The sequence below is a fragment of the Rhincodon typus genome, chromosome 8, assembly GCF_021869965.1.
Source record: "Rhincodon typus isolate 14 chromosome 8, sRhiTyp1.1, whole genome shotgun sequence".
In the NCBI taxonomy this organism is placed as follows: domain Eukaryota; kingdom Metazoa; phylum Chordata; class Chondrichthyes; order Orectolobiformes; family Rhincodontidae; genus Rhincodon; species Rhincodon typus.
In genome coordinates this window covers 56932152-56952772 of record NC_063339.1, presented here as the reverse complement: position 1 = coordinate 56952772, position 20621 = coordinate 56932152, and the positions used below count along the sequence as shown (strand labels likewise).

At 41.1% G+C, this 20621-nt stretch overlaps 1 protein-coding gene across 2 annotated transcripts in view; it reads left to right on the top strand.

The window, feature by feature from the left end:
- The window catches only part of coch (coagulation factor C homolog, cochlin (Limulus polyphemus)), a 64822-nt gene that overhangs the window by 15115 nt on the left and 29086 nt on the right, over positions 1-20621 (top strand). For both annotated transcript variants that reach the window (XM_048599893.1, XM_048599892.1), the window contains exon 5: positions 14986-15119. In XM_048599893.1, the coding sequence (XP_048455850.1) occupies positions 14986-15119 (134 nt within the window). The remainder of the gene's footprint in view (positions 1-14985; positions 15120-20621) is intronic.

Genomic DNA, 20621 nt, shown 5'->3' with positions numbered 1-20621 from the left:
TCCACACTGCCAAGAATCTTTCCATTAACCCTGTATTCTGCTTTCAACTTTGTCCTTCCAAAACGAATCACCTCACACTTTTCAGGGTTAAACTCCATCTGCCACTTCTCAGCCCAGCTCTGCTTCCTATCAATGTCCCTTTGTAACCTAGAACAGCCCTCCGCACTGTCCACAACACAACCCACCTTCGTATCTTCTGCGAACTTGCTAATCCACCCTTCCACTCCTTCATCCAAATCATTTACAAAAATCACAAATAGAAGAGGACCCAGGACAGATCCTTGTGGTACACCACTTGTAACTGAGCACCATGTTGAATATTTTCCATCCACTACCACCCTTTGTCTTCTAAGGGTCAGCCAATTCTGAATCCAATCTGCCACATTTCCCCCTATCCCATGCCTCCTTACCTTCTGCATGAGCCGACCATGGGGAACCTTATCAAACGCCTTACTTAAATCCATGTATACCACATCCACTGCTCTACCTTCATCCATGTGTTTGGTCACCTCTTCAAATAATTCAATAAGGTTTGTGAGGCATGATCTACCCCTCACAAATCCATACTGACTATCACGAGTCAAACTGTGCCTTTCCAAGTGATTATAAATCCTATCTCTCAGAGCGCTTTCCAATAATTTGCCCACACTGATGTAAGACTAACTGGCCTATAATTTCCGGGGTTATCCCTATTCCCTTTTTTGAACAAGGGAATGACGTTTGCCTCTCTCCAATCTTCCGGCACTATACCCGTGGACAATGAGGACGAAAAGATCATCGCCAAAGGCCCTGCGATCTCTTCCCTCGCTTCCCATAGAATCCTTGGGTAAATCCCATCAGGTCCGGGGGACGTATCTATCTTCAACTTCCTCAAAATTCCTAGCACATCTTCCTTACTAACATTGACCTCCTCTAGCCTACCAGCCTGTTTCACACTGTCCTCCTCTACAACTAGGTCCCTGTCAGTTGTGAATACCAAAGAAAAGAATTCATTGAGGACCTCTCCTTTCTCTTTAGGCTCCGTGCACAAATTCCCTTTACAATCCTTGATCGGCCCTACCCTTTCTCTGGTCCTTCTCTTATTCCTCACGTACGTGTAAAAAGCCTTGGAGTTTTCCTTGATCCTATCTGCCAAGGTTTTCTCATGCCTCCTTATAGCTCTCCTAAACTCTTTCTTCAGCTCCTTCCTTGATAACTTGTATCCCTCTACAGCCTTTTCCGTTCCTTGTTTCCTAAACCTTACATAAGCATCCTTCTTCCTCTTAACCAGTCGTTCGACCTCTTTTGAGAGCCAAGGCTCCCCCACTCGACCGCATCTTCCCTGCCTGCTAGGGACAAACATATCGAGCACACGCAGTATGCATTCTTTAAACAATCTCCACATTTCAATAGTGCTCTTCCCTGACAGCATCTGTTCCCAACTTATGTTACCCAGTTCTTGCCTAACAGAATTGTAATTACCCTTCCCCCAGTTATAAACCTTATCCTGCTGTATGTATCTATCCTTTTCCATGACTATTGTAAAAGTAATAGAGTTATGATCGCTATCGCCAAAATGCTCTCCTACCAACAGGTCTAACACTTGGCCCGGTTCATTGCCAAGCACTAAATCCAAAGTGGCCTCTCCTCATGTTGGTCTATCTACATACTGTGTCAGGAATCCTTCCTGAGCGCGCTGGACAAAATCCGTTCCATCTAAACTATTACAACTAAAATGTTTCCAATCAATATTTGGAAAGTTGAAGTCACCCATGACTACAACCCTGTGACTTCTGTACCCTTCCAGTATCTGCCTCCCAATCCGCTCCTCTACTTCTCTGCAACTATTAGGGGGTCTGTAAAAAACCCCCAACAAAGTGACTGGTCCTTTCTTGTTCTGGACCTCAAACCAAACTGACTCTGTAGATATATCATTCTCGAACTGCCTTTCAGTAGCTGCTATACTAGCCCTGACTAGCAATGCCACGCCCCCACCTCTTTTTCCACTCTCCCTATTTCTTTTAAAGCATCTAAATCCCGGAACTTCCAACAACCATTCCTCTCCCTGAGTTAGCCAAGTTTCTGTAATGGCCACAACATCGTAGTTCCAAGTACCGACCCATGCTCTAAGTTCATCCACCTTATTTCTGATGCTTCTAGCATTGAAGTATACACACCTCAAACCATCTCTGTGTCCACAATTATGCTCCATTGACTGCATTTCTTTATAAACAACCTCACTCCCTGTTGTGTCTGTTGGAAGGCTGAATACCTCATCCTCTGAATTATAAATCCGGTTCCCCATCCTTCCTACACCAGCCCTGTAGCCACGTGTTTAGCTGCACTCTCTCCCTATTTCTTATCTCGTTATCATGTGGCACCGGTAGTAATCCAGAGATAACTACCCTGTTTGCCCTGGACTTCAGCTTCCAACCTAACGCTCTGTACTCGTTTTTCACATTCTCTGTCCTTTTTCTACCTATGTCATTGATACTAATATGTACCATGACTGCTGGTTGCTCACCCTCCTTAAGGATATTGAAGACATGATCCAGGACGTCACGGGCCCTGGCACCCGGGAGGCAACACACCATCCGTTCATCTCGTTCACGGCCACAGAACTGCCTGTCTGTGCCTCTTACTATCGAATCCCCTACTACAATTGCTCTCCTATTCTCCCCGCTTCCCTTCTGTGCCACAGGGCCAGGCTCAATGCCAGAGACCTGTCCGCTATGGCCTTCCCCTGGTAGGTCCCCCCCCCCCAACAGTATCCAAAATGGTATACTTATTATTGAGGGGAATGGCCACAGGGGATCCCTGCACTGTCTGCCTATCCCCTTTCCCCTTCCTGAGAGTCACCCTTAGAAGAGAAGGAGTTTTCCCAGCTTTTCCCACAGAGAATGGTGAAAACAGCTTCCAGTCATTTTGTTACATCCCAGTGGAGAAGGGATCTGTTGTCTGCTGGCCTCTCTCTGCCTACACTCTGCAGTGCACCGTGTAACTCAAGTTGGTTTTATCGATGTCTATAGTCACTGTCTTAGAAAATTATGGTCACAAATCTCCATCCTGACATTCTGAGAAGTCAGTGAATATCTGCCACATGATCATTACCAGAAAATCTACTTTTTGTGATTTTGATTGTGGGATAAATATTCGACTAGACATTGGAGATACCTCACCAGCTCTTCTACAAAATGATGTGACCAGAGCACGCAGACGGGGCTCAATTAAAGTCTCATCCAGAAGATGGCACCTTCCACAATGCACTGTTCACTCATGGTTGAGTTGGACAAACCATTTGTGAGGATTATTTTTAATCTCTCACATGGCTTGAGCATTGCTGCATTGGCCAACATTTATTGTGCATCCCTTACTACCCTTGGGAAGATGTGGTGAGCCACCTTCTAGAACCACTGTAGTCCATGAGGTATAAGTACAAACAATTATCTCACTTTCATTCCTTCTGATTCAGGTTGCGTATAAACTGCATGCTGTATGCTCATTGTCACCTTAGAAACCAGTGCTAAAGTACTATAGGAGTGTATTTAAATACACAGCACAAACGTGTGAGAATCAAGCATCATATAAAGTTAGCCTGCACTATCTAACACCAAACGGTACATCTAAAGGAGAAGAGAATTTTAACTGAACAGGATCCTGAAGTGGTTTGGAGTCCACACAGACAGAATGCTGAAAAATGGGGCAAAAGGACACTGATTTTTATTTTATACAACAAGGTTCTCGAACATAGCACTGGAATCCTTGGTGTGAAATATGGACAGGAGGACAGGGGTCATCTATTCACAGGGAACTAAGAGATCTTCCAGACAGATATTTGAAGGCAGTATGAGCAAATTATTAGCATTGACTGCAAAAGACTATGTCTTGAGGACCTGGATGCATTGCCATAAAATGTTCAATGGTCTCCTACTAGTGCCCAGGGTAAGTAAATGCATCTTCAAATGCCAGATCCAAACACATGAACTATTGACCTCACACGCTGCTCTGTACACCACACTCCCAAATCTCACTTACCAGAAATCTCTATCAGCTATAATTCAGAACTAACCTCCATGGCCTGACTTCAGCATCACACACTTAGCACTACTGCAAGCCTCACACTTACATTTCACAGCTTCCGCACATATTGCTAGCTGCCTAAGGCAATGTGATGCATAACTAAAGGCAACAGTGCCTAAACATCTGGGAATGGGCATGGGCAGTTTTAAATGCTGACTATATGTCTTATACCTGTAAATCTGCATGAGTGCAGTTCTGCACCCGACACCATGGGGAAGCTTGCTCTCCTGGTGAATCCACGTACATGTTACATTTTGCTTCATTCTGGATCAAGGGGGAGGAATGCATTTCCTCTCCTCACATTCAGCTTCCCTGTACAATATTGTCGACTGCCATGTGAGAAATTGGAAATGTCCCCTGCTCTAAAAGTTCATAATATTATAAGAAAAAGGAGCAGGAATAGACTATTTCATTCATGGATCATATTGTGCCATTCAATAAGCACTTTGTTGCCTGCCCCAATAAGTCTTCATTCACTTAAAGATCAAAAGTCTGTCTTACTTAGCTTCAAATGCATTCAATTATCCAGTCTCCATTGTTCTCAATGGGAGAGAATGCCAAACTAACAACACTTTGAGAGAAGAAATTCCTTCTCATCTTAAGTGGGACCATCCTCATCTTTAAACTGTTCCCACAGTTCTAAATTCCCTTCTGAAAGAAAACATTCTTGCAGTATCTACACTGTCAAACCCACTCAGGATCCTATATGTCTTATGCTGCAGTTGCTGGAAATCTGAAACAAGACAAAAATTGCTGGAGCAAGTCCAGCAACATCTGTGGAGGGAAAGCAGAGTTAATGTTTCTGGTCCAGTAGTCCAGATGCTTCTGATGAAATGTCACTGGAACGATATGTTGAGCCAGACTTCCCTACCTTTTATACTCATTCCCTTTCAATAAAGACCAACATTCCATTTGTCTTCCGAATCACTTGATGTACCAGCATACTGACCTCTTGTGATTCAAATATAATGACACCCAGACCCCACCAAACTATAAAAGCCTATCAATATCATTTTACAATCAGTTTGCATTTCCTCACAACTATTTCTTCCACTTACCCTTTCCCCATCAGCACATTTGGCTACAATATAGTTGGTTTATTCAACCAAGTCATTAATATAGATGATAAAAAGTTACAATTGTGACAGTAATTCCCACAGCATTCCCCCAGTTACAATTTGTCAATCTAAAGCTTGATTCTGATTCTCCGTTTCCAGTTAGCCAGTCCTCTATACAAGCTATTTATTGCCTTATTCCACGTTCTCTCATCTTGTGTAACACTTCATTGAATTCCTTATGAAAATCCAAATAGACTGTATTTACTGGGTTCCTTTAATCTACCATGGCTTTTACATCCTGATAAATCTTTGATGAATTTGTTAAATAGGACTTCCCTTTCATAAAGCCATGTTGAATTTGCCTAATTGCAATTACGATTTCATAAATGTTTTGTTATTACGTCCTTAACAATGGATTCTAGGTTTTTTTCCAATAATAGATATAAGAATAACTGGACTTTAGTTTCTTGCTTTCTGTCTCTCTTTTTCTATAAATAGTGATGTTGCATTTACAACCTCCCAATCTGCTGGGATCTTTTCAGATTCAAACAAAATTTGGAATATTACACAAAACATCTATATCTCTGTGGCTACTTCCACTAAAACCCTAAGATGCAGGCCATGAGGCCAGAGGACTTGGCACCCTTTTGCTTTATTAGGTTGTGATTATAGTACTTTTTTTTAGCATGGTGACTGTTTACAGTTATTTAAAATTCATTTCTCCCTTATCCCTTCTACTTCTGCTATTCTTGGGATGCATTTTTCTGTCTTCTACTCTGCCAAAGAACAAGCATTTGTTTTCTGATGAAGGGTCTAGGCCCGAAACGTCAGCCTTCCTGCTCCTATGATGCTGCTTGGCCTGCTGTGTTCATCCAGCTCTACACCTTGTTATCTCAGCATTTGTTGTTACTATTTTTTTCTTTTGGAAGAAGAAGTGTACAAGTCTTTATCTTGTCTGTTTTTACTAGTTTGTCTCATGTTCCAATATCTCTCTTTATCTTTTAGTCATTCTTTGCTGGTTTCTAAACCTTTCCCAATCTCTGGGCTACCACCACTCTTTGCAACAATGTGCATCTTTTCTTTCAATTTAATATCATCCTTAACTTCCTGAGGTTACCCTGGAAGATGCATTCTTCTCATGAAGTCTTACTTTCTCAATTCAAGTTGAAAAGTGGTCTGTAAAATCCACCCACTGCTGACTTCCTTATTATTTCTTATCTCTATTCAAACCAATTCTGTATCATGATCCTCCAAACCAAAACCATTTCTCACTACCTTATTGATTACATTTTTCATTAAGTAAGCTACCTGATGTCTTTTTCTTCTTGTCCTACTGAAATAACAAATGCCCTCAGATATGTAGGTATTAGAACTGGTCTCTTTGGAAACATGCCTGCGAAGATTATCGTATACTTAGAATCACAGTTATTACGATGCAGAAGGAGGCCATTCGTCCCTCAGTGCCTGCATCAGTGCTATTACCAAGTGTCCATCTCCTGCCTTTTCCCTATATCCCTGCATACTATCTCTGTCCAAATCATCATCCAACACCCTCTCAAATGCCTCAATTGAATCTTCTTCCACCACATTTCCATGCACTACTCGCTGTGTGAGAGCTTTTCTCATCACCCTTGCTTTGTTCGCACATCACTTTCAATCTAAGCCATCACATTCTTTTTACTTTTACAAGTGGACTCAATTGTTGCTATTTGTGCTATCAATACATTCATCTTATGAATGCAGTGCATATTCATATAAAGAGCCTTACAGTTTTACCATTCTTTCCCACAAAACTTGTTTGCTGATGTTCTCTTATGTTGGTATACTCTATCCAGTCTATCATGCATGCATAACTATTACTCGCATCATTACACTGCAATATTGAATTGCCCTTTCCCTTTATCTTTCCAACTCCAACTTTCCAGCCTGGAAGCGGCCTGTTCTGAAAGAATTCATGGTCAAGGTTACCTTTACATCATCAGTCTGCTCCGACGCTGCAGGTCTGTCTGCAATTGCAATGAGCTCCTCAATAACAAAACTGAAATTAGCACATGTAGACTAAGCTGAAGAGTCATTAGGGCACTGAAGGAAACCATTCAGCCCATTGTGTCCATGATGTCTCTCTGTAGAGCGATCCAATCAGTTCTACTCTGTTTTTCTATCAAATAGTTTATTTTCATCAAGTGTCGAATGAACTTGCCTCTGAAATCATTGATCATTTCTATTTTTTGAACAGGCATTATTTCCAGGTTATTCCCATTCAATGCATGAAACGATTTTCCACACATTTCCCTCTATCTCTTCCCAAAACCTTAGATCTGTGTCTTCTAATCCTTGTACCAGCAACTAATGGGAACAGCTTTTTACCTTTGTTTACCCTATGTAACCCTGTCATAATCTTGTACACCTCTATCAGACCTTTCCTCAACTTAATTTGCATCAACGTAAACAACCCCAGCTTCTCAAACCTAGCCTTGCATCTAAATGCCCTCATTCCTGGAACAATTCTGCCACATTTGCTTGGCACATTCTCCATGGCCTTCATGTGACAGAACCTACTGAGAATCCCTCACCTCCTCCTTGCTCTTCAAGCAGCTAGTACTCCTCCGCTTATTCTTCTGGGCATGCTGCAGACCAAAGGGTTGGAAATTGCAGTATCCACTTGGATACATAGCCCAAGTAGAGCCCTTAATTGCCTTAATTGAAAACTAAAGCCATCAGGACACACCAGTCCCTGCAAAAACTGTGAGAACTGGCTGTGTAATGTACAAGGATATTAAGTATTCAGAAAACATAGAACATAGAACTGTACAGCACAGGAACAGGACCTTCGGTCCAAAATGTTACGCTGACTATGATGCCAAATGAAACTAATCCCTTCTGCGCCTTTGGTCCATATCCCTCTATTCCTTGCATATTCATGTGCTTATCTAAAAGCCCCCTAAATGCCTTTATCGTATTTGCCTCCACCACCACTGCTGGCAGTGCGCTCCGCACTGCTACCACTCTCTGTGTAAAAAACTTGCCCCTCACATCTCCTTTGAACTTTCCCTCTCTAACTTTTAAATGCATGACCCCTAGTAATTAACATTTCAACTCTGGGAAAAAGATTCTGACTGTCAACCTCATAATTTTATAGACTTCTATCAAGTCTCCCCTCAGCTTGCACTATTCAAGAGAAAACAACCCGAGTTTTTCCAGCCTCTCCTTATAGCTCAAGCCCTCCAAACCAGGCAGTATCCTCATAAATCTCTTCTGAACCCTCTCCAAAGCCTCTACATCCTTCCTGTAATGTGGCAACCAGAATTGTACACAATACTCTAAGTCTGGCCTAGCCAAAGCCTTATAAAGCTACAACATGACATCCTGACTCTTGTACTCAGTTCCCTGACCAATTAAGGCAAGCATACCATATGCCTTCTTTACCACCCTATCTATTTACGTGGCCACTTTGAGGGAGCTGTTGACTTGAACCCCAAGATCCTTCTGTACATCAATGCTGTTCAGCCTCCTGCCATTAACTGTATACTTTTCCTTAACAATTAATCTCCCAAATTCCAGCACCTCACACTTACCCGGATTAAACTCTATCTGCCTTTTCCCCACCCATATCTGCAACTGATACATATCCTGCTGTATCCTTTGATAACCTTCTACACTATCCATAACTCCACCGATCTTTGTATCATCTGCAAACTTACTAACTAACCTTCTACATTTTCATCCAAGTCATGGATTTATCATAAACAGCAGAGGTTCCAGCTCAACAACCTGGGATGAATACCATTGGCCCCTGGGGACTTATCCACCTAAATGCTCTTCAGGAGATCCAACACCACTTCTTCCTTGATCTCAAAATATCCTCGCATAATATCATGCTCCACACTAATCTCACTCTTCTCCATATCCTTTTCCTGGGTGAATACAAATGCAAAATATTCATTTAGAGTCTCATGCACATTCTCTGCATCCAAGCACAAGTTCCCTCCTTTATCCTATTGTCTCCCTTATTATCCTCTTGTTTTTAATATATTTAGAGAATACCTTGGGGTTCTCTTTAACCTTACTTGCCAAGATCATTTCATGGCCCCTTCTTGCTGTCCTAATTCCCTGCTTGAGTACTTTCCTGCTTTCCTTATATTTCTCATGAGCCCTGTCCAATTTTAGCTTCCTAACCCTTAAATATGCTGCTTTTTCCCTTTTGACTAAATTCACAAACTCCCTCATTACCTAAGGGTCCCTTACCTTGCCATCCTTATCCTTTCTCTTTACTAGAACATGCTGGTCTTGAACTCTCCCCAGCAGGTCTTTGAACAGTTCCCACATGTCAAATGTGGACTTGTTTGATAACAGCTCCTGCCGAAATCTGATGTAATTTGCCCTCCCCGAATTTAGTACCTTCCCGCAAGGTCCTGACTTATCCCTATTCATAGCTATCTTAAAACATAAGAAGTTGTGATCACTGTTTCCAAAATGCTCCCCCACTGAGATGTCAGTCACCTGGCCAGGCTCATCAGCCAGTACAAGGTCCATTATGGCACATCCCCTAATTGGACTATCCACATATTGTTTCAAGAAACCATCTTCGATGCAATTAACAATTAACAAATTCTGGAGTCCCAGCCGATACAGGGAAAGTTAAAGTCACCCACTATGACAACTCTGTTTTTCTTGCACCTTTCCATAATCTACCTACATGTTTGTTCCTCAATGGCTTGGTGACTACTGGGGGGTCTGTAGTATAATCCTACCAGAGTGATTGCACCCATCCTATTTGTGAGATCTACCCATATTACCTCAGTGGATGAGCCCTCAAGCATGTCCTCTCTGAGTGCAGATGTAACATACTCCCTGATTAGTAATGCAACTCCTCCACCTCTTTTACTTTCCTCTCTATCTCATCTAAAACAATGAAAATCGTAGAGAAAGGGAAAAGGGAGATGGAATGGCAGCAGGACTTGGGAAGAGAGACACATCAGGCTACAATAACTGGGGCCCAGGGCTCTAGGGAGGCCCCTCAGTGCTTGAGTCGGGGGCAGAGCTGCAGTGCTTGGGTTATGAGCAGGGCCTCTATTGTGTTTGAAGCAGGGGCAGGGTTACTGTGGTTCAGTCAGAGGGTAGAGCTGTAGTGCTCAGGTTGGGGTGAAGCCACTCTAGTTGGGTCAGGGGTAGGGCTGCAGTACTTGGATCAGGAAGTGGGACTACTTTGTTCTGTTGATCCAAGGGCTAAAGTCTGGGTCAGGATCAGCACTGGGGCCAGGGATTCCTGTTCTCAAATCCTGGGTGGTAATACTCATTAGGGAGCACTTTGTAGTGTCAAATAAAGCAGATATCTTAGAGTGGGCAAGGGCAGAAACCATTCAGTTAAAGTTGTGAAGCAACAAGGATATTATCATACTACTAGGCATATTCAGTACATTATATTATTGGGTATATGCCAGCATATAATACTGGTGTGACTGAGAAGCATTGGGCAGAGTCACTGCCACCAATTCCTCTTGTTTTTGTTAAAGTTATTCATACCATGTGAGGCAGAATGCCCACATCAAATTTTTGACAAAAGAGACGCTTGGCCTTGTTGAACAGAATATATTCATTACATGGTACTAAATAACTAGTTACATCTATAATCTTTTATTCATTCATGGAATGTGTACTACGCTGGCCAGGGCAGCATTTATTGACTATCCCTAACTGCCTAAAGGGCAATTAAAAGTCGGCAATGTTTCTGTGGGTTTGGAGTCACATGTAGGGCAGACCAGGTAAGGACAGCAGTTTCCTTCCCTAAAGAGAAACCAAATGAATTTTTCCCAAAAATCCACAATGGTTAATATAAGATTTTCTCTTGTGAGAGATCAGGCACATCTGAAGAATTAGTTCACATTACTGTTAGCAACATTGACTTAACACTAGAGCAAGTGGTACAATGCACTGGTTAAGTCCTTGCACTAATAGTCTCATATTCTAATGGGAGGAGCTGATTTCGGGTTGCCAGTTAACCATTTTAGTTACTAATTGCCTATACAACACTGTAAGCTTCAGAATGGTGTTCAGTTTGTTGGGCATTGGCACTAGTACTGGGGGAGAAGGGAACTGGTCTGAAGGTGCAGGCTTCACTTGAACCGTGCTGGGACCAATGGCCCAGTGAATTGAATAACTAGGGTCGTAGAGAAGGCTTTAAATTAATTAGAGAGGGGAGGGTGTGGGAGAGGGGAAATGTAAATTTACAAAACAAAAAGATATGGCAGCATTACAGGGCAGCTATTTGGATACTAGAGTTTCTAAACATCAAGCAATAAATAAGGTGTAACAGGTAACAAATGGTAAAAAGGCAAAATTAAGGGCCCTTGAATGCACATAGTATTTGAAACAAAATAAACAACTTAACTATACAATTACAGGTAACAGATATGACTTTATAGCTGTTACGGAGACATGGTTACAAGGAGATCAAAGCTGGGAACTAAATATTCAGAGGTATATAACTTTTCAAAAGGACATGCAGGAAAGAAAGAGTGGTGGAGTAGCATTGTTACTGCTGGATGCAATGAGTACGATAGCAAGAAATGATCTTGGGTCAGAAGATTTAGAATCTATATAGGTGGAGATACGAAAGGGAAAAGGAAGAAGACACTGAAAGAAGTAGTCTATAGGCCCCCAAACAGTAGCTATATGGTGGAACAAAAAGATCAGGAGATAATGAGGGCATGTCACAAAGTGGGGTGATGACTACATGGTATTATTGCTAGACTACTAATCCAGAAATTCAGCTAATGTTCTGGAGAGTTGGGTTCAAATCCTACCACAGCAGATGGTGAAATTTGAATTCAATAAAACATATCTGGAATTTGGAATGATGACGATGAAACCATTGCCAGTTGTTGGATAAGCCATCTGGTCCACTAATATCCTTCAGGGAAGGAGACATGGTTACAAGGAGATCAAAGCTGGGAACTAAATATTCAGGGGTATGTGACTTTTCAAAAGGACTTTTCATACAGGAAAGAAAAAGTGGTGGGATGGCATTGTTAGTGCTGGATGGAATGAATATGAAAGCTTCTTTTGATGCCTCCTGCTGGATTAAGCGAAATGTCTTTCAATTTGCTATTGGGAAGACTGAAGCCATTGGCTTTGATGCCTACTGCAAAGTCTGTTTGCTAGCTCTTGATTCTGCCTCTCTCCCTGGCAGTTCTTTGGAACTAAATCTCATATTTGATCCTGCAATGTGCTTCCAACCCATTATCGACACCACATATTTCTGAACATCATTGCCAGACTCCATCTCGCTTCAGTTTTTTTGATGCTGAAACTCTCATGCATACTTTTATTGCCTCTAGGCATGAATAATACAAAGCACCCAGGCCAGCATCTCATATTTGATCCTCCCTAAACTTGAGGTTATCTCTGGTGTCCATGTCTTTACTCACAATAAGTCTTGTTCATGGATCATTCTTTTGCTCACTGACTTACACTTGATCTCAATTAAACAATGCCTCAAGTCAAAACTTTACATCTTTGTTTTCAAACCTTTCATGGTCTTACCCCTCTGCCTCTCCCATCTCTGCAATCTCTTCCAGCCTCACAATCCTTTAAAATATGTACACAAATTCTGACCTCTTCAGCATCTCTGGTTTTAACTGTTCCTCCACTGATGGCTGTGTCTTCACCTTCCTGGACTTTAGCTCTGGAATTCTCTCTCACCCTATTTCTGTCTGTTAAGAACAGTGGTGCCTAAACTAAACATTGCCAACCACAATGGGATCGCAGAAACTTTGTACACAAAAACACACACCCAGCTCACAGATTGGAACAGATTGTATCTCAGGGCTAACACAGTGTGGAGCTAGACGAACACAGCAGGCCAAGCAGCATCAGAGGAGCACGAAAGTTGATGTTTCGGGTTGGGACCCTTCTCCAGAAATGGTGGGGGTTGGGGGGGGAGCGTTGCGGGAAGGGAGCTCAGAAATAAATAGAGAGAGGAGGAGTGGGACTGGCGATGGTAGGTGGGATGGTGATAGGTGAGTGCAGATAGGGAGTGGTGGGGATTAGTCAGTGAGGTGGGAGGAGCAGATAGATAGGGGAGAAGATGGACAGATAGGGTCAGGTAAAGGAGGTGGGCATGAGAGGGAGGGTTGGATATGGGATGAGGCTGGGAGTGAGATGATTTTGAAACTGGATCTCAGCACTGTTTGCTTGCTCTGAGGAAGGGTCACTGGATCTGAAATGTTAACTCCTCTTTCCCTCCACAGATGCTGCCAGACCTGCTGAGATTTTCTAGCAATTTCTGTTTTTTTGTTTCCGATTTCCAGCATCTGCAGTTTTCTTTGTGGTCTCACTGTGCCCTGGTATAGGCAGCCTTGTCCTGCCAATGAGAGAAAGGAGGGATTGAGTGAGATGAGCATGGGCAGCACGGCTGGTTAGTGCTTTGGCACTGGTGGGCAAAAGATGGGTGAGGTGAGTGAGGAGGCAGCACAGAGACTACACAGGTTAGTGATGAGGGAGATTGAGGAGCGTGAGAGTGGGTGTGGGAAGATGTAGTGGACATGCATGAAAATGGAAAGCATGTGCCTTTGCGGGAGATGGGTGTAGAAGCAGAGATGGAGTGAGTGTGAGGTAGTAGAAAGAAGAGTATGGTATTTACCCTGGTGGGGTAGAGACAGTCATTCAACCTTCTAATGGCACTGCTGGGCATTTCCACCAAATTATCATTACGGCACTGACCTGTATGGTGAGTTTGGACCAGGCTGGCAGGGTCCGGTGGCATGGCCACCTCTGCCAGTCCCCTAGGAAAAGGACAACCTTCCTATATACCATTCCCTCTCCAAGGGCCTCCCAGGTCCCTGCTGGAGAATCACAACACTATGATCCCCTTCTCAAACGTCTTCACAAAATGTCTCTAACCAAGCAGGATAGCTTCAGAATGCCAGTGCTCCTCCAGCACACAACATCCATTTAAAAATGGCACATGCACAAGGGACGTCAGTCTCTTATCAGATACCGCTGAGTGGTGCATTGTTCTAGTAATGGTGTGTGCAAGATGGGGTCAGAATCAAATATGATGGACGCCATGGGGCGGGATAGGTAATGAAGCATTTAGTAAAATACAGCGAGAGAACACACTAGGCCTCACAACAAAATTTATTTACAGGATTCATCGAGGCAGTAATTATGCCAATATTCGAGATGGAAAATGAAACAGGGTGGGTATAAGTGATTAAAGCATTTTTCTCACATGTGAGGCATGTACTGACATGACCTAATTGGAAGGATGAGTGATTGCAGTACTGTAACTTTTGTTTGTTCCTGTGCATGACTTATTTTGCTACCAACATTATGTCTCCATTTACTTCAATGGATTGAACACTATTGATTTTGGAAAATTAAAAGCATGAGAGAAAGTTTCAAACCTAAATTTTTCAGCAATTTCTTGCTGTGAAGTTACCTTTTTTTTATTTAGTTGGGACACCTAAAAATGATAGCCGTCTCAATTTTATCACAGGCAGTGGGGTTTCTGTAAAACTGTTTGCTCGCTATGCATGGGATTTCCACATTGTAACCATGTAAGGAGTATTCGTTTGATAAAAAACATTTGAATGTGTTGAATTAACATAGTAATTATTAGATATTGTCAGTGACATGATCCAAACTGATGTTTGGATGCTATTTCCGTTCATGACCTTGTAACTAAATTAATAAGATTACATATTTATATAGTCTCAAGGCGTTTAACAGCCAATGAATTAGTCGGTCACTTTTGTAAAGGAGGAACATGACAGCTAACCTACACTAACAGGGACTTTTTCCCAGTTGAAATGCTAAAGATTTAATTTTCCACTGATGCATTGTCTTCTCTTGTGGTTTCTTCCAGCGGTGTGATTAACACTTCGGGAGGAGTAGTTCGTCTTCAGAAATCACCAGGACAGGAAAACTATCAATCTTCCACCGCAAATGGGATAAGATCGTTGCCGCTTTCTCGATGGATGACCTCCTTTTCAGTCTCCAGTGAGCAGCACTTTATTATCCTCAAAAATTTCAAATAGTCAATAAGTTGGGGTGAAAATTCAAATACAAAAAGACAAACTGCGGGAAGGTGAGCAGAGCCATTGTTTCCGTAGTCTATAATTAGCTGACTGCCAATGAAGCTATACATTTTTATTGCAAATTTTCTGAAAACATTTGGAAAAAAAAAATGAATTAGCAACGGCTTATGTACTCCAACCAAATATAAACTCCTGAGGTGTATTTTGAAAAGTTGAGCGGCGCGCTATCACCAGGAGAAAACTGCTCAACAATAGGTTTCTGTGGATTTGATTAAAGTATTGTGGAATATGTTTGCTTTATGTCAGCAGTGGTAAAGGTTGCAGTTCAAAAAAAACTGTTCCAGTTCAGTCTGGAGGATATTAATTGCCAAGTTAGGCTTCTTGAAAACTATTTATTTAAAAAATAAATTTTGCTTTCATAAGCGCAACAGCTGATCCTCTGTAAAAATACTCATAGGAACCATTTGGGGCCAAAAGTAAGTAGGCATCGACTGACTAACCTTTCCCATAACAGAGCTGTAGGTTTTGTCCAGAAGCCGGGATTTTGATCTTGCCATGAACTGTGAGCAGGTGAGTCAAGATTTCAGGCAGAAGTTGAATTTTTAAATGAGAATGTTTTAAATGTGATAATTAAGTTTGAATATTCAGTTCAACTTTTAGATTGTTAACGTTGTTTCAACTTTCATAAAATTAGCAAGTGTGAAAATATGTCACCTATTTTCTGTGTTCAGAATCTGATTGGTCCTTGCTAACCATATAACTAATGAAATTAGCAGCTTATCGCATGTTCACCAATGATTCACAGGAAAATTAAAAGGGGATAAATAGTCATGAACCCCACTTGCATTCAGACATTATAAGGATAGATTTCACACGACAAACATATTCACACAAATCGATTACTGTTTCTCATAGTTATACAGGAACAGAAGAAGCTGGGAGTGCATGTGCATCAAAGGTGACAGCATGTATTGAAGGAATGGTTTGCAAAGTTTCGGGGATCTTTGGTTTCATAAATAGTGGCATTGAGTACAAAAGCAGGAAGGGTTTGCCTAGCCTTCATAAAACTCTAGTGAGGCCCAAACTGGAATAATCACCACACTGTCAGAAGCATGAAAGGGCCTTTAAGAGGGTGCAAAAGAGATTTTCCAAACTTGTTTCAGCCACTTGGGGATTTTAATTACAAAGTTAGGTTGGGAAGCTGGGGTTATTCCTCTTGGTGCAGGGTAGATTGAGGGGAGATTTATAGATATGTGCAAGCTTATGACAGATTTGGGTGAAGTAGACAAGGAAAAATAGTTCCCATTGCCTCATAGTGCAAGGACCTGAGAACACAGATTTAACATTCTGGAAAGAGATGTAGGGAAATGCGAGGAAGAACATTTCTATGCTACCCACGAGAATGATTTCAAAAGAAAGCTAAATGGGCACTTTAGGGAAATTAACCTGCACAGAAAAGGAGACCAAATGCAAGAGTGGGACTGACTAGATTGCTCCAACAAAAGCAAGCATGGGATCCATGGGTCAAATAGCCTGCTGTAAATAATTCCTTTACTCTTAATTTACCTGCAATCTTAAATTTAGTTTCTTCTGCAGAAATTGGAAGGAAAGCACTTGAGGTATCTGGATCACCAAAAGCTACAGTTGTTCCAACTGCTGGTTTGTATTGTTCAACCGGAAATCCCAGCACACTGTATTTGCCTAATTAGACTGGAATTCAATGCACTAAAATCTGATAATACCAGTTTCACTTTACTAGATATAAATCAATTTCGTCCAATTTTCCAAGTATATTTGGTTTTTATTCCTATTTTGAGTGGGTAAAAAATCCCCAAACCTAATATCAACTTGCCTAAAATCCTGTTTCTTTTAATATTGATTACTTTATCTTAATCATCGTAAGTTGTATTATAACTCCAGCAGCAGGTTGTCAGTTAAATGATTGGTAACATTTAGAAAAAGAAACGAGAGGTTTTCTGCAAAATGATTAATTGTAGTTTGAGTTTTAACATTTCCTAAATACTGGTTATATTAAGATGAGGCATATTGAATATTATCAGGTTTTCTTAAAGATATCAATATACAGGGGGTGGTAAGAGAAGGCATTCTCTGGAACCCTACAGGCTCAGACACCAGAGATAGAAAGAACTGCAGATGCTGGAGTTGGAGTCAATACAGTGTGGAGCTAGAGGAACACAGCAGGTCAGGCTGAAAATTTTTTTGGAAGGATGAAGAGTCTAGGCCTGAAACATCGACTCTCCTGCTCCTCTGATGCTGCCTGACCTGATGTGCTCCTCCAGCTCCACACTGTATCAACTCAGACTCCAGTTCCATTTGATATGACTTCATGATATAACTCCTTATGCTCAGCAGCTAGTAACCCTTCATTCTACATATCCCATGTATTGCACCTCCCCAGAGGACCAGACCAAACCCTCTCAAAATATACTAGGAAGGTAACCTGCCTAACTTTTTCTTATTTTAGAGGCAAGTGCCAGATGTTGTGTTCCAGATGCCTTTCGATTGGTCAACTACAGTCTTGAAGCAAAACACACTTCGTTCATACACTACAGTTAAAATAAACCAAAGGAAGAATTGGAATAACTTAACTCTATTGGAAAACTTTACAGAATACTAGATTAACTACTAAATGGTAACTGTCCAATATAATAACATCCCATAAACACACCCTTGGCAAAGGCAAATTCAGTAAAATAGTTTGTCTCACACATAATTCTCCAGTCCAGGAGAAAAAGCATCAAGAGAAAACTTAGAGAGAGTAGTAGGGAGTAATGTATTGAAACTTCCAAACCCAGCTTCGAGACCCCAGCAACTGCTACTGAAAAACAAAAGCTAAAAATCCTGATTCTGTGGGAGCTTGACCCCACCCATTCAGGCTGCTTCTATTGTTCTGAATTTAGTAAAAAAAAACCCAAAGACCTCACAAACTGTTTACTTTATGGGCATTGAAGCAAACTGCTCAGTGCCTCTGTCTTGACTTTTCTTCGTTTGAAAAAGAAGGACCAAATACACCTGTTAAAGCCATAGTATCATCACACACATAAACACGCTGACATTTAATCTTGAACATTCCCTCCCACAGCCATCTCTTTCACTTGAGCTACTAATCTCCAACAGTATCTCTCTTGGATATATGATATACATATGGGATGTACATGCTTCCTTATCCCTGTCTGGGAGGGTGGATCCAAGAATGGATGGCAGCTTCTCTGCAGACAAGCGGATTTCCGGAACTCCTTGAGAAAGTAGAAGTGCATCATTGTTGATAAGGAAGTAGGCTCCTGGACCAGGGTCTATCAGAAGCTCCTGTGTGCCACTGCAGGCTGGATGGCAAATTGCTTTATTTGCCCACCCATTTCAAAATCTTTTTTTTAAAAAAATTGTCCTCATTTGGAAGGTGATGTGTCATTCACATGGACATGATTTAACATGATAGTCTTCTGTAAACTTAAACAAAGATTTTTGTTCTTGGTCTGGAGTTTATTTCTCAAACTTAAGACTTTCGCTTATTAATTGGAGAAGCAAGATTTCCTTGGGAATTTCCATAGTGATTTTGGAACTTTGAATATTGCTGCAAAAGAGGACTTTTCCTCTATCAACGTATCTTTTTATTGTGTCATTTGTGTATGAATATTGGCTGTCCCTGACAAGGAGTATTGAAAATCTTCTGTATTTTTTTTCAGTCTCCCAGGCATGATCGCATTGAGAGATTGCTGGACTTTTAAATCAGCAATCTCTTTGGGGCAGTTAAGTTTAACCTGAGTAAACTCTTATGCACGTGTTCAGTAGTTATTCTTAGATTAAAAGTATAGTTAACCCTTTCCTCCACAGAGATTACTACCGTCTTTTTCCTGATCATTTTACAAATGTAAACATTTAGTCAATGCTTTCATAAGCAGATGGAGCTATCTATGAACTGAATCTTGCATCTTTATCCTCTCTCATAGTTGACAGCCTGCTCTAGGTTTAAGAATTAACTTAAAATCAAAATTGGATAAACTGCAAACAAAATTAGTGATGAGAAAATGTGTAGAATGCCAATAACATTCTCTTATTATCTGAGGTAGTGAAAAATATCATGTTGTCAGACCAGAAAGTAGGCCAAATCTATTGCCTGGAATTGTTTACAGGTAGGAATATGAAGCAAAAGGGTGAAATTCAAGGTTGATGCTTCAAGTAATACATCTTTCATTTTCACAACATCTCTTGGTAAACCTTTATAAGTATATGCTTCATATCTTGGGACTGTTGCTCCATGTTCTTTCATAGAATGGTATTGGGATTCAGCTATGTTGAAGTGATTTTTGAAAACAAAGCAGATTTATGCAGGCTTAAAAAGAAAACTGGAGTCTGCAGGCATTCTAGATGTGCTCTGAAATCAGCTGAGTCAGCTTGAGGAATTGACAACTGGTAATATGAGGAAGTGTTTCCCTAACACGGTCTTCTCCTTTTAAATGAGAAGCTATTTTGCATTCAGATTTTTTAAGAAGGGAAACTGCCCATACAATTAAATGTGACATAAAACGTAAAGTGTGCTCTTCTGTTGTAGCCTTTGGTACACTTGAGTTAGTCACAACTCAGTAATAATTACTGCACACAATACAGCGTTCTTGTATAATTGTGCTATATTTGTTCAGAGGGGCAGAAGTCTTTCTTGAGCAGAAACAACCAATTCAGAATTATTGCTCGAGCATAATTATGTAGTGATAGCTGGAAACAAAAGGCTTATCTGTAGTTTCTAAATTTATGAATTTAGTTTCACTAATCCTATGAAATTGGGAAAAATTTAATAATATCAATCTGAAAAGATTGGCAATATCTGTACTATTTTCATGGTCAACTATCAAAATAGAATGTGTGAGACTTAAACACATTTTCCATTATTTAAATACAAATATTTTGACTAATACCAATTTGAATTTAAAGAACACTTTTGTATTGCTTCGATTTTGAATGAATCTTGTCCTGCCTTGGACACTAACTGCTATAATGCCTAAACCAGAAGTGATCAGCTGTTCCAACCAGAGTGTGCCTCCTGCCATCGCACCAGTACAGGAGAGAGCCTGTGGCACAACATTATTGACATGTGCCTGGAACAGGAAGTTGGCACCCACTCTGCCAATGGGCTTGGCTCATTACCTCACTAACAAGAGAGACTCAGAAATCTCACAGACCAGACACACAAGACACAGTTGTGCTTGCCCCTTTCATATGGTCTCTCTTACACAGTATTGACATCTGTAAAATTACAGGTTAAAACGTTCAACAAATGGAACTGTTCCAGCACAGGATTTGCCTTCCTTTCGGTTTTTACTATGGATTTCAGGGAGTTAACTGTTTCAACTCAGAAACTGTTAGACACTCTGAGACCTGGACCCCTTGCTCCCAGAAATTGTCTGTTCAGGCAGCAGTACTCTGTTGTTTTGTAGAGATGTGTTGTGAA